Genomic DNA, 15,549 nt, shown 5'->3' on the forward strand with positions numbered 1-15,549 from the left:
TAGGGTGATGGTCTGATATAGGGTGGTCGGAGCATTCAGGCTTTCGAAACCAAATATGAAGGAGAAAGGATGGTTAATCATTATTCCCGTAGATTTCTATGTGTGTCAATGTCTGGTGTTCTTCTGGGATTTGCCCATTTTGTGCGGCGAAACACCCGATTTTTCGGAAATTAAAACCCATTCACCCCCGTATGAGAAATGGCCTAACTCACTGAAACTTATTTCCATTGAAAGCCCCGATACAGGTTCTTCACGTCTTAAATGGGTTTCAAACCCAGGTCTTATCAAACAAACAGGATATTCGAAACCGATTGAGAGAGAACACTGATCTCATATCAGTTGTTGAAGTTCAGCTGCCTCTTAAAAGACATTCAAAATCATCTATGGCCCCGGTTGGATTCGATCCCACAGTCTGTACAGTTGAAAATAACGGACGCCCAATGCAATAAAGCCAGCAATCAGGTACTGTGTAGTAGTAATAATATTTTTTCAACGAAAAAATATTATTGATGAATTGGTCTAAGAAGATCATTACCCAAATTAACTACTCACATATAGAATCAATTCAAAATCAAAATAATTTCTTCCTGTGAAAAGCTTAATATTACTCTTTCTGTTGTTCTTTAAAAGATACATACATACTGAATAATCAAAATATGAACAATACATATCTGCAGTTTCATAAGTCTCAATAACCTTGACCAGGATTTGTTTTAATATGTTTAAAATGCCACTGTTAAAACTATCTGATCACATTATTAGAATATTCAAACAGGATTTAAACTGAGAGTTAGTGATATATATTAATTTAAAATATAAAAATCATGTAAATGTTTCTTTTAAGGATTGCGGGCTATTAGAGTGTTTTTGATATATCGTCAATATGCTGGGTTCCTTTGTGCTAACTGTGTTACTGGTGACAGTCGGTGGAAATTTGCTTCGAGAGGAGAATATGTGTCCCGATGGTGAGTACATCTAACATGACATGTATTAAGCCACTAATTAATCGAATGGAGAATGGATGGAGAATACCAGTCATTAACTGATTATTTAGTACACTTATATATAGTTCACTTATATATATACTTTTTTTTTAATTGAAAAGGTTTAATGGAATCACACGACTAGTTCGGCTTTTTTACAGACTTCCTCAGGTGTTTTCATAAAAGAAAAGAAAAAACATTAAACATTGAAGATAAAAACTGTGAACAGTACAGGAAAGTCACTATGCATATTTAACGTGAAAACGTTGTAATTAATGTATTCAAAGCTGTTCCCTCGTTGTCCACATTGTTGGGTGAGTGCGTGCGTATTAGCATCTCATGAGCGCCCGTATTTGATCACAGCAGAATAACAGTCTGGGAGGTTGTAGCTTAAATTATTTAAATGCACGGGATTGAGGATGATTTCTCTAGATTCTACTATTTTTCTCTCCAATTCGTCATGGCAACAGAAAATGTTGTTAGATCTATCCCAAAGGATTGTATGAGTATGGTTTTCATCATCCGAATCGGCAGAAAAAAGGGTATGGCTGGATAAAGCACTGGGACGTGTTCTCTTGTAAGTGATGTCCCTCCTGTGCTCCTCGATACGCAATTCAATAGACTTGTCTGTCTGGCCAAAGTAAAGGATGTCGCAGTCACATTATATCTTGTACACACCGGGATATTTTAGATTGTGATGGCTCACTAGAGAGCGGATCTTAGGAAGCGGAGTGAATAAAGTTCTAATTTTATATTTTTTTTTGAGAACCTTGGCTAATTTTTGAGAGACTCAGCTTATGTATGGTATAGATATATTGCTTTTAATATTATTAATTTCTCCAGTTTGGTGACTAGAAGGATTAAAAAGGTGTTTTTAGTAATGTTTTGAGAATAAGCATTCAGTCTGAAAGTAGATCTAAGAAAATTGATTTTCTTTATGAATTTCATCTGGGTCGTCAAAAAGAGAGCGAGTTCTATGTCCCAAAGTAGAAATAATTCCAAATTTCTGAGGAAGGAAATGATGGGACTGACTATGGAGATATCTATTGATGTGTGTAGGTTTTCTGTACATCGAAATTTTAAGTTTTTCAGGAGAACGGGTCAGTTTCAATTCCAGAAAAGGCAGGGAACCATTAGTTTCAAACTAAGCAGTGAATTGGATATTCGGGTGTTGACTATTGAGATGCTCAAGGAAATCCAGGAAAGAATCATGTCCATGACTCCAAATGAGGAAAATGTCGTCAACATATCGTTCCCAAATTCTAGGTGCTAAGGAATAGGAAGAGATAGTTTTAACCTCAAAATCTTCCAGATAAATGTTGGCAAGTACAGGAGATAAAAGATTACCCATTGCTAGACCATGATTTTGCTTGTAGATGGTGTCCTGAAATCTAAAGTATCCAGACTTGATGCAATGAGTAAGTAAGGCTAACAATGTTTTAGATAACTTATCTTTGAATAGTGTCAGGACTTCGTCTGTAGGAACATTTGTAAACAAGGATACAATGTCAAAATTAGTCATGATTTCATTTTCTTGAACAGTAATATTCTTAATGTATGATACAAAATCAGCAGAGTTGTTAATAAAAGACGAAGACTTTCCAGAAAAACATTTAAGGTATTTTGCGAGATATTTTGAAAGGTTGTATGTTGGTGAATCAATGCCTTCAACAATGGAACGAATTGGGGTATTTTCCTTGGGGATTTTGGGAACTCCATATATGCGTGGCATGAGCGGATATAGAGAGCGAAGAGAAAGGCGAATGTTTCTAGACAGTTCAGAAGTTGTTTTTAATAAATTGTTGGTACGATATATATATATATATATATATATATATATATATATATATATATATATATATATATATATATATATATATATATATATATATATATATATATATATATATATATATATATATATATATATATATATATATATATATATATATATATATATATATATTTTTTTTTTTTTTTTATTAATTGCATGGCTCCTGTAGATAGCTTAGATCCTCTCTCACATACACACGCGCTATATAAGAAATAATGTTTAATAAATTTATTATTTGAAGTCAACGAACTTAAGATAAATGCAGTAATTCTGCATAGATCTAATTTTTGAAACGTAATCGTTGGGAATATTCCATTTATAAACACATGTATAAATCCAAATAGATTTATAAGTAAATCTGATTATATACATTTATATTTGTAGGCTTGACTCGTTGCCAAGGCGACAGTTCGAATAATGGCTGCTGTATCCATCGAAATGCTGTCTGCTGTGAAAACTCCAACTTTTGCTGTCCCCAAGGTACTTCGTGCAACACGGTTGCAGGCACTTGTGATTCTCCACGGCAACCCAGTGAGCCTCTCACTCCGCTTGTGGATTCCGTACTTCAAGCAACGAGCGTAAGAGCTCCTGGAACATACCTTAATTGGTGTGGATGTCCTATTGCTAATGGGATATGTTGTCCAGGTGGTCTGACATGCTGTCCTCCTGGTACAACGTGTTTCATGACATTCTTGTGTCGCCGTTGAAAGATCGCACATCGATTGTCAGTAAAGAAGGATTATTTTAAATATTTGACTGCACTCATAAAATTGTTGAAAATTTTAATAAATTAAAAAAAATAATTTTGTAACTAAATTGATAAAAATTAAATTTAATTCTATTATTTCTAAAATGAGAAAAAAATCTTGTTTGTTTAGTTTATTTAATGGCACACCATTACTAAAATTAAATATAGAATATATGAAATAAAGTTGACTTCATTAATTTAATTAGGAAATGATATATATTTTTTTTTTTTGAAAGTCCTTTCCAGGGCAATGCTGTAGCCAATGAAGTTTTAACTGAGGCTTGGCTATTGCCGTTACCTAGCCATGACTAGAGCTTTTTAGCTCAATAACACTCCATCCACACAGATTTACTTCATTCAGATGACGGGATAAAGAGTCAAGGACTCAGTCCATCGCCCAGTTCTTTTAAGAACTTTAAGAACTAATTTAATTTGTGACTACGAGATTGATTCATTCAATTCAATACCCTTAGAGGGTAATGGATAGCAATGCCGTAGCTAATGAAGCTCTAGCTGAGGCTCGGCTATTGCTGTTACCCTCCTGCCATGATCAGAGCTTTAATAATAGCTCAATAACCTTATCCCTACACTGTCCGCTACAGATAACGGGGAATATGAAAAGCATTCTTGCTTCGCCCCTTTAAGCCAGTCCTTACTTATATAAGGACTATAAGGACTAATTTAATTTGTGAACCAAGACAATCCAATACCCTTGGAGGGTAATGGATGGCAATGCTGTACCAATGAAGTTTTAACTGAGGTTCGGCTGTTGCTGTTACCCTCCTGCCATGATCAGAGCTTCAATAGCTCATTAACACCTTATTCCTACACTGTCCTCTACAGATAACGGGGAATATGAAAAGCATTCTTGCTTCGCCCCTTTAAGCCAGTCCTTACTTACTTATAAGGACTAAGGAATTTAATTTGTGGAGATGCGGCGATTGATTCATTCAATCCAATACTCTTGGTGGGTAACCGATGGCAATGTTGTAGCCAATGAAGTTCTAACTGAGGCTCGGCTTTTGCTGTTACCCTCCTGCCATGATCAGAGCATTAATTGCTCAACAACACCTTATCCCTACACTGTCCTCTACAGATAACGAGGAAGATGAAAAACATTCTTGCTTCGCCCCTTTAAGCCAGTCCTTATAAGGGCTAATTTATTTATATTTGGAACACGTGTGATGGCCGGATAAGAATAGCCTCACTGCAATCCCTGCATGTCGCAAGAGGCGACTAAAATGGACGCAGAGTTTCGCTCTCTTAGGTTTCTTCCGGAATTTTGTTCCCAGTGAAGGAGGGGGGGAGGGTTCCGTAGAGAGCATTTTGAGTCTCTGGGGAGGGTGTTCTCCCCCGGGCCCGTGAGGGGAGAACTTTTTGGTCGGTAGATGCTTTTCCTGGAATATGAGTCTTAGAGGAAAAACCTGACGTGATAGAGAAAAATGGGTTTGATATTTGAAATCAGCGCACCCAAATTAGTAAAAAACAAGTGTCAGATATCATAGTTAGCAGAATTTTTTTTTGTTGGCCAGTGTAATTAAAGGGAATCCTATAAGTAGTCGGTATATTTAAATTACTAAAGTTGTAAAATATGAACTGACATTAATAATTGATGAACCACGTGAGAATCATGGCACATATAAGGGAGAAAAAGAGCACAGGCGTGAAAATAAATACTTTCATTAGGGATGAATGAATTACTAATAATTTACAGTTGTGTTTTATGCGTGTTATGCCACAAATTATATAAAAAAAAAACTTAAGGGTAGGGGGAGAGAGAGAGGAGATGTGGAGGACTCTTCATTAAATATTCATTAACATAAACATTCATTATCTTCATTAACATTAAATAATAAATAAAATAAGATTTATTTATAATGAAATTACATATATCCTGTTCGGAGCCTGTGTAGCTCAAGGGATCTGTCAGAATATTATCTTCTATTTTTCTGTTTTTTACGCCGCAGATTTGGGATTCTGATATTATTTGGTGTATGTGTTTTTATAATTTTGGATAACATTTTAAGATTTGTATTGTGGAGTGTAATGCTTCTCCATTGTGTCTTTGCGTTGTTTGTAGTGTCTTTATTTTTGGTATGAATGTTATGTAACAGCGATGAGGTTGAAATATTCTGGAATGCTTTCCGAATTCTGTATTTCGGTCAGCATTTTCACATTTTCAGGGGTAGTAAGCTTTATAAAATTCAGTAGTGAGACCGTCGGATAATGGAGATTTGTGTAGTGGCAGGGACTTTAGAGTATTTTTTCATTCATCTTTTTTTTTTTTATCAATCTTTGTAAGCTTCTTAGTAAGTTTTGTGTTTCTGTTTTGTCACTTTCTTTGTGGGCGAAGGTATTTGTGTATTGTGAGTAGAAGAATCGGAGGAGGTTTGCCTATTGTCTTTCCTATTGTAACTTTTATTAGTTAATCAAAACAGAAAACTCAAATGCTTCATAACGCAAGGTTGTTTCCACATTCTACCCGTTTTGCCTACAAAATGAGGAAGACCTGGATTCATCCGGACAACAGAAACATTTTAACTTATTCGCTAACCCTAATGGTCGAGTTATAACAGCAAAAATTAGCTTGCAAAACTATTTATTATTTGCTTAAATACTCTTAGCTTCAGGTAATTCTACAGTTTATATATAACTATATATATAACTATATATAGTTATATACACACACACACACACTATATATATATATATATAGTGTGTGTGTGTGTGTGTGTGTGTGTGTGTGTGTGTGTGTGTGTGTGTGTGTGTGTGTGTGTGTGTGTGTGTGTGAAGAGAGAGAGAAAGAGAGAGAGAGAGAGAGAGAGAGAGACGGACAGAGAGAATAATCATCATGAACGAAAATCTAAAAGACAAAATACACTAATACTGTACATCGATTAGCCGAACAGCTCTTGGATCCAATTAGTTCGAATAATATCTACAATTACAAACTATGAAAACAGATCTGGTGGCCTAATAACCAACTTAGATGCGTTCTTAAAGTGTTGTCGCATAAAAAAGTGCATAAATATAAAAATTTCTTGACGTTGTGTTTCATGTCGCTTTTCATTTTTATAACAATGACAAAAAAAAAAGAAAAGAAAAAAAGAAAGCATATTGGGTGATGGAGCTATCCCCCCCACACACCCCAACAAAAGGCTCAGTTATATTACTAATAGAAAATTCTACATTTATATTAAAAGAGTATTTAAAAAAACATACCTGCCTGTCTATTTTGAGACGGTAGGGATGACAAAATACTTTCAGTCCATCGTTGATAAAAAGTGCTTGCTGCTCAAATTCTCTGTAACGCTAAGAATTACTGAGCTGCGCATGTATAATTATAAAATTAAATTAGATGGACGGTCCAACCAATAAACAGGAACGAGATTATTTGGTTACTTTGGAAGTGAGAGTTTCATTGGTTTATTCAACTCCAAGCACGTGATCTTCGTACGTGTAGTCTTTCACTGTAGTCTTCAAACTTCAAACAGTCATTATATTCTACAGAATTTCACCCCGTTTTTATTAATATCGGGAGATGAGATTTTTTACAGTAATTCGTTATTATTGATGCTTTAGATCAATAAACATACAAGTGTGACTCCGAGTAGGATTGGCCGTCAAGGAGTGGGAGTAGAACCAATCAGACTTCACCTTTCAGCGTTCTGTTGCAGTTCTTAGTCCCTGGTTAACATAATTTGCTTTTTCCTCTTCGCATTTTATACTCTGTCTTTTGTGTAATTATTAAATTTCAATAATTTAGTATTATAGTTTTATTATAGTGGCGGGACCATCTGTGTCTAGGAAGTCGATCACAGTCAAGATTCATCACCCCCTTCCAATCGTGATATGAGAGGCGTAAAAGTGAAGTGCGCGTAAACCGAGTCATACATGTATTTCGTTTTGGAAATAAATATATTTTAATCCTTACTGAACTATTTCTAATTCGATATCATCAATGTCTTGGGAAATATTCGCAAAGGTTGCAGAGAACCGTATACCTGCACATTTTAATAACCAAACACCGGACGTATCAAGAAGTAATAAGACTCTTATTTCTTACCTGTCACGTTTATCATTTATATAACAGTTATATTTCGTTTTGGAAATAAATATATTTTAATCCTTACTGAACTATTTCTAATTCGATATCATCAATGTCTTGGGAAATATTCGCAAAGGTTGCAGAGAACCGTATACCTGCACATTTTAATAACCAAACACAGGACGTATCAAGAAGTAATAAGACTCTTATTTCTTACCTGTCACGTTTATCATTTATATAACAGTTACATTTATTGAATTATTAAATTAGTTGCATTCTTTAAAAGTTTATTAAAATTTAACGCATACAAACGCTTGCAATGAAGAAAGAAGATTCTTACTTTTGAACCTATCGCTTCTATCAATTATATAAAATTTATATTAATAAATAAAAGGTGTGTTTATTAAATTTGTTAAATTCTTTAAAAATTTAGAAAAAAAGTAATATTTATTACATAACTTTACTTTGTTTTTAATATCAAATACATTACAAGATAACAAAAAATTAGGAATTACCATATGTATTAAAAAATCTGATTTGTTTCTCTACGTGGCTAAAATATATAAGCATAAAATGTTTTAAGAAATACAGCAGTTAGACATAATTATGTCTAACTGCTGTATTTCATATTTTAAATTAAAGGATCTATCCGGACAGTCTTCTCGTCTTCCCAACATTTCATGACCACTGCAGATAGTTCTGTATATGTATATCTGAACTGTTAACAGTTCACATATACATAACACTCGTACACGTATTTCTTCCGGCCAACTGACTGGCCGAAAATAGGCTAGTGGTAGTGGTATACTGTTATCGGGATTATTCTCATGGATATCAAGGGGGGGGGGTCTTCTCATCCCCACTCTTACTGTTAACTGTTACCTGGGGATTGTTTCGAACTAAGGTATTGCTTGCATGGTAACAATTTCGATTGATCTGACTTTTCCCGCAAGACAGCATTCGTGTCATAAGGCTTGCATTATGCTGGAACAGTTTAAAGAGCATGTCCAAGCATTTTCTGTGCTTCGTTGGCTCCCCAATTCTCCTGATTTGAATCCCACCAAACATTTGTAGAATCAATTTGTCCAGAATATCTCAGGATCCCGTCTGTGGGTTAATGGAGTCAATGCCAGGCAGCATGTGCTCGCCATGTTTTAAATAATGAGAGAGGTCATTTTTTTAAAGAACTGCCTTCCCTTATTATATTCAAAAAGTACTTCTGAAGTACTTATATCTGAAGTATTTGATAATGCCTTTCTATGAGAAATTACTCAACTTTCCATCATTCAATGGACTGACATAAACAACAATGAAGAAATTATAAGGTATATTTCTCTGTCCGTATATTGTCTCCAGTACTACCAGTTTTGACGGAATCGCCAAGGAGGGGGGGGGGCATATAAAATAAATATAATTTTTCACTTAATCTGGGTTCACTCTTTTTTCGCCTAAATATGATCAACTGAAATACCTGGAAAAATTTCTTCGTGTTTGGGAGTACAACTACAACCCATGTAATATGATAATATGAAGAGAACACACACACACACACACACACACACACACACACACACACACACACACACACACACACACACACACACACACACACACACACACACACACACACACACACACACACACACAAGGGTTTCTGTGTGTGTGTGTGTGTGTGTGTGTGTGTGTGTGTGTGTGTGTGTGTGTGTGTGGAGAGATGTGAGAGACATCAGATATGACAGGTGGAGTTTCTGCTCTTATCCCTGACGATGAAAACTATACCCTTAATACTACTTAATAGTAATCTATAGTGAATCAGAAAACATCTTTTGGTGCTTCGATTAGCTGGAGAGAACTGTTGAATCAATAGAGATTGTCTTCAATCCGGCCCACCTTAATACACGCCTAAGCTATTACAACCTCTCTGATTATTACTCCTCAGCCCTCCAACTTTGGAGTAAGCAAGACCATACCCACGTATGGTGTCGCGTACACGTCATCTTGGAAGATATGACGTTAATCATGACGTTATATCTTCCAAGATGCTGACTTTTTTTTCTTTTTTTTTTAGTAAGGCATGAATGAAAGATTTAAGAAATTGAAATAAAGAAAGAAAAGATATCTAAATTATTGTATACAATTTCCATATGATCTGAAATGCAGAACGGAACTTTAAATAATGCAAATATTATGCAGTTTGGTATATTATAATTCAGGATAATCCAAGGACAACGGTGACTAATATAATAAGATTAGCTCGGAAGGAGGGCTGGCTCAACAAGAGAGTAAAGCGGAATTATTCACTGAAATCTATACATTTTCTACAAATATAAATCATAAAAGCATTATATACCGATCTGTCGATTCGTAAGGAGATGAATAATTATATATTTGAGTCTACACCTCGCCTCGGCTTCACTTTGAATTATTTTATTATGATTCAGTTTTTATACTGCTCAAACATCAGTGGTGATCACTTCGTATTTCAAATCCTCTGTATGCCTTTTGTCCTGAATCAGTGACGATATCACTATGAACAATAACACAGTTGGTGAGATTTCTTATTTCGTGTCTTCTTTCCATGTGAATTTGTGCCCATTGTAGTGCATAGTCATGTTAGGGCTAATTCATGTTCTGAGAAGAAATCGGGCAATTGCTTACTATCATTATTAAGGTATAACTTTCCTGTTCTACGTTTTCGTTCTGCAAAAATAACTTTTTTTTTCTTCTAATGACTCGAAAATGTCTGTACTTTTTGATTATTAGAACCGTCTGCATAACTATACGCACAAAAGTATTTCACTGTTCATTTAGTTTTTTTTCGTATCACTCTTGTTTCAGATAACCTACCATGAGTTTATTTTCATGTTTAGTGTTCAATAATTATAATAGTTCTTCCTTTCACTGATCGATCATGATTTTAACTTCTTATTATATTGTATTATCTCACCTCCTTTCGGTGAAGATACTGTTCAAATTGATGAAGCCTTTCTTCATTAGTATTGGGGTGAATTTGTTCCAGTAGCTGACTTTCTTCTGTTTGCCCTGATTTCCTGAAGAACATCGCGATAAACTTGTATATAACTGGGCTACATCCCAGCTGTCCTGACATTTTTTCATGTTAAACCATCGTTTTCTTTTGGTTTAAGCCAATACAGAACAATCAATTCAGTCGTATAAATCTTAAATCTAACCCATCGTCGTTGCTTCAGTATCCAAGCAGACGCATGATAACAGAATATACCATGAGAAGGTGAGGATTGGATATTGGTTCCGAAGGCTGGGCCGTTGACCCTTATGGGCGGTTTCTATAGGATATTAAGGACTGCTAGTGTGATCAATATGGAAATTTCCATGTGTGTGTCTGATACTTCTGCCTTTAACATGAATCAAAACCACAGACGCCAGCCGAAGAGATGTTTGATGCTTGATGCTTGATGTCTCGTGCTTGATGTTACATGCGTTAAAAGAAAAATTATATCAAATATCTTGAAATTTCTTTCGTAACAGGGAAGATTTTCAGTATGAAAATAATACTCTAGTAAGAAAAAAAAATAAATAAAATGCCAGGTAAGTATTGTCTGGAGTATTATTTGTGCATGTCATTAACCATAACAGATCCATTCCACTACAGAGATCATTCAAACGTACGAGTTTCTGAGGAATCGACAACTCCTTTCAGCAACTTAAAGGTGTAAATTACGACAACTCGGATAAGTGAACTAACCTAGCAATTAATCCACCTTTTCTGATTTATCCTGTCTTTCCACTCGTAGCCTGTTTGTGTTTGAAATTGAATTTCCATTCAACATTGTATTCCGGTTATGAAATCTTTACCCCGCTAATTTAACTCTACAAGTCACAGCACTCACTCTTTCTTTTATTGAAACCGTCGAGTTCAAAGCGAATGATCGGAAAAACAAAAATGTTTTTCCTCAAAATGAAGATAACGTTACCTGATTAAAGATGCCATTGAGTGGTATAACATAACATAGTATATGACGTTATGTTATACACCTCTTTGTTTTTCTTAGAAAGACGTGCACATACAAAAACTTTTCTATTCCCGAGGGTATTCCACAAATGTAGTTAAATGTTGAGCTGAGGATGTAATAACGATCTACAATCGTCTCTCCAACCATTTATACTCAGCAGGCATCTGCACTAAAGAAAGGGAAAAGTGTGCTGCCTATATGTAGCACATGCAAAAAAAAAAAAAAGGAGAAAGAAAACATAATACCACCAAACTATCGTATTATTGTACTCATCTGATTCCTCTCTAAAATAATGCAGATCATCAACAATCAACTTCTTTCTCTCTGGAAATCAAATAACTTAAGAACGGCATCAGTATAGAGTTTGCTTTTATCGATCTATTAGTCTACATCACCCACATCTTGAGAGGTATCGTTCAGAGGTCTGAAGAAAACTATGCCGCTGCCCTTAACAATTCCAACGCAGTTGATACAGTCTGAAATAGAAGCCTACTCAGCATATTGTCATCCTATGGTATACCGTCGATCCTCAATGCATTGGCGGTCAGTTTTCTTGCTGTTCCACCACTGCGAGTCGTAGTGGATGGCTGCTTTTATTTCAGATTTCTCTAAGAATGCAGAAGTGTCCCAAGGCTTTGGTTTATCGCTTACCATCTTTCTCCAATGCATATATGTCCTCTTGCTGACTCAGATTGATTTTTCTAACCATAATCTTAGGTCAAGGGCTTATGCTAGGATATTCTTATGCTCAAATTATGTCTTCGTGTGTAAATTCCATATTTTATACTGCCAGTTACCAGGGCACGAAGTTACCGCTTCGTGCCCTGATATATATACCAATAAAATATTTTGAATTAACTCCATAAAAGCTTAAATATTATTACTATTTTCTTATTTTAAACTCGAATTATAATAAAAATTTCTTGCGAAATAATCGATATTTTGATATACTTTCTAGACATCGAAGGACAATGAGCCTTAAGCAAATAAACAAATTCTGTTAACAAGAATGGTAGACGAATTGGTATTATTACTCCACAAAGAGCCTTAATAAGAATTCAACTGAAGGTAAGATTTCTTTTCTGTACGGAGGTGATAGCGTGTTTCATTTTGGACACACTGACCTTTCTTTCTCCAGTATAGACAAACAGACATGAAAACAGATTGCCGTAACATACAAAGCATAGCTGTTTGAGGTAGGATTCTATAGCAACAGCAATTGCCAATTGTTTAATGACAACGTTCATTATTAGCAATACTCATAATGACAAGAGACCTGTGGTTTGCTTATTTTAGTGGATCATAATTCGGAATTCTGTTTTCTTGCTTTAATCACTCAATAAAAAATAGCAAATGTAATACTGCCTATGGTGATACGTGATGTTTCATTATTACTGTTCCGATCTTTCATATATTTATGAGAGGAAGAATAACTTATAACACATCAATACCGTGTGCGTGGGTGCAGGTGAGTGCTGAAAAAAAAATCGAGTGATGTTTTTATTAGGGAATTGGAAGTTATAATTGCTGGAAAACACTTTATGAGAAGGATTGTTCCAACGGGCAGAGTTAGGTGGAATAAATGAGAAGAAGGAGAAGCATATTCGATGTATTTTCTCTATTACTCTGTTTACTCTATTCTGGACAGCAACTAGAATTTTTAGGGAGATTATAGGTGTGCCTCCCCCCAAAAATGAGTATTCGAAGGATGGGAAAAAATTGAGATTTGTATAGAATTAATAGTTGGGTGGATGTAAAATAGAATAATAAGAAAAAAAGAATGTCTAAAGAATTCCTTTGTGAGGAAAAAAAAAAAGATTGCATTTTGGTGGCACTGAAGGCGTTCAGATATGGTGCTCGTCCCATCGAACGATGGCGATCAGTGCTTTAAGGCATTGACTGCAGACGATTTTGAAGCTTAGGAAATCTGACTAAAGCATTATCGAAAGAGTAAATTGAGTGGAGTGTGCTATTGTGGACATAGCAATGGTTAGAATTCGTGATGACCGAGAACAGGTCGTTTATGTATAGGAAAAAGAGAATATGTAATAGAAGAGAGAGCTGTGGCGCTCTCATGCATTGGTAGCGAAGTCCAAGGAGAGGACGCCGTCCGCCATGACTGCAGTGCATGGCCAGAGGAAAAGCTAGCAATTCAATTACAGATCTTTTGAAACGTTCTGCACGCTTAGCATCTGTGGGAGCTGGGTAAGGTAGTAGTTTCTACCTTCAGGCCAGTTGTAAGCCAGACTGTGTGTAAAAATGTTCTGTGCTCGTTTTGTGACCCTGGTTTTCTTTTTCCTTGAAATAAGACCCTTCTAAATGTAGAAAGAATCTCACTAGGGTCGTAAATCGGGCAATGACCTTCCAGAATTTTTTTTTTTTTCATGCAGTATCTAATCATATGGGAAAAGTATGGATGGTAAGTGCTTCTTCATTCCCTTACAATCTGTCTTTTAGATTTCAATCTGTTCCCTTCCCTAAGATAAAAGAACCACTCTGTGGCAAAAAGCTTCCCTTATTACTAAGGTTTTTTTTCCGAAGCGACCTGAGTTTTCAAACCCATCATGAAAACAGGGTTGCTGGTAGGAATGTAAGACTTTGTATTGTATGTTAAAATCCCGTCATCAAACACATTTCTATGTTTTATTCCTCTCATATTGGACAGCAGTCTTGATGGAAATGATATTAATGTATTTTGTTAAATAAATGTTTGGTTTAACAACAAAACACAAATCTTTTGAAATTATCGTCGTATTCGCAATATTAAGGCGAGTTGAGCGCATCCAGTATATATATAAAAAAATATATAAAATTTATTCTCTAACGTCTTTTATTCATAAAAACGTAGGCAGAACATTTTTAGCCCTTGCTACCTTTTTCAAGATCGATGGTTAAACCGATCTCCATCCTTTATTCATCCTCGTGTTGATCTCGAGGCAATCAATGAATTAACATTTTCACGAGGGAGAAGATTATGGACAAGTGTGCGCTATCTCGTGCTCATTTTATTTATTTATTATGAATATAGGTATATTTATTATTGTCAGATATACTGTGAGTTTTACGGTCCATTTTCGAGCTACGATTTTGAGAACTCTAAATTTTAAATAGAAAATAACTGGTTCTAAAAACATTTAAAATTTAACGAGTCGTCAGAAAATGTCCCATCTCATCTTACTATTTCCTGTATTCTGTGTTTTGCATGCTAGAAATAATAACTTAATCCCGCTGTCTACTTGTTGCCATGACATTAAATGAGGCTTAGCTAATTTTCTAAAATTAATTCAAAAAAAAAAAAATGATAAGCTCATATAAATACAGTTTCCTCCGATATAAGATGTACATAGAAATAACATCTGTTTTGGAAAACAAAATTTAGCAACCATCTTTTATTACACAGTGACCTTTTGTTTGTTTACTTGATTATTTCCTATCTCTCTGCACATTTCATGACTACAAAAGTTCTCATCATTGAAATAAAATGTCTGGAGATGACTTTAATCGGTCATTGCATCAGGGAAGTTAAATCAAAACCTGAATTAGGATTCAATAAATAATAATATCGCACGATACTTAGATATCCGTAGAGATTAATGAGATTCTTGTAGCTATATAATGTGAACCATAGGAGTCGAATTTTATTCCGGCCACTGAAGAACCTCGAAGGCATATTATATTCGAGATCACTCAGTGCAGGTAAGTATAGTATTCATGTGAATATTAATATTAATATTACAATAGATGTAAACATAATTTTAATTCAAAAAACATTCTCCAGAATTGGTAACTTGTTTAAATGATTGTCTATTAAATTAGTCTTTGCTTTTAAAATTGGTCTTTACTTCACATTAGCCTTTACTTCTCAAACTATTAGTTTTTATATAAAAAACACCTACTTCTAGTCCTTAAAAGGACTGGCTAGATGGGCAAAACAAGAATACTTT

At 35.0% G+C, this 15,549-nt stretch overlaps 1 protein-coding gene across 1 annotated transcript; it reads left to right on the plus strand.

Moving 5' to 3' along the window:
- Positions 1-883: 883 nt before the first annotated feature.
- Positions 884-3,526, plus strand: LOC150105865 (uncharacterized). The gene is made up of 2 exons (XM_090394584.1): positions 884-965; positions 3,202-3,526. Exons 1-2 carry the CDS (start codon positions 884-886, stop codon positions 3,522-3,524), a joined length of 405 nt encoding a protein of 134 aa, XP_090250710.1. The 3' UTR covers positions 3,525-3,526.
- Positions 3,527-15,549: the final 12,023 nt, after the last annotated feature.

This window comes from Typopeltis vanoorti, chromosome 6 (assembly GCF_054136105.1).
Source record: "Typopeltis vanoorti isolate ZY-2024b chromosome 6, IOZ_Tvanoo_1.0, whole genome shotgun sequence".
Taxonomy (NCBI): domain Eukaryota; kingdom Metazoa; phylum Arthropoda; class Arachnida; order Uropygi; family Thelyphonidae; genus Typopeltis; species Typopeltis vanoorti.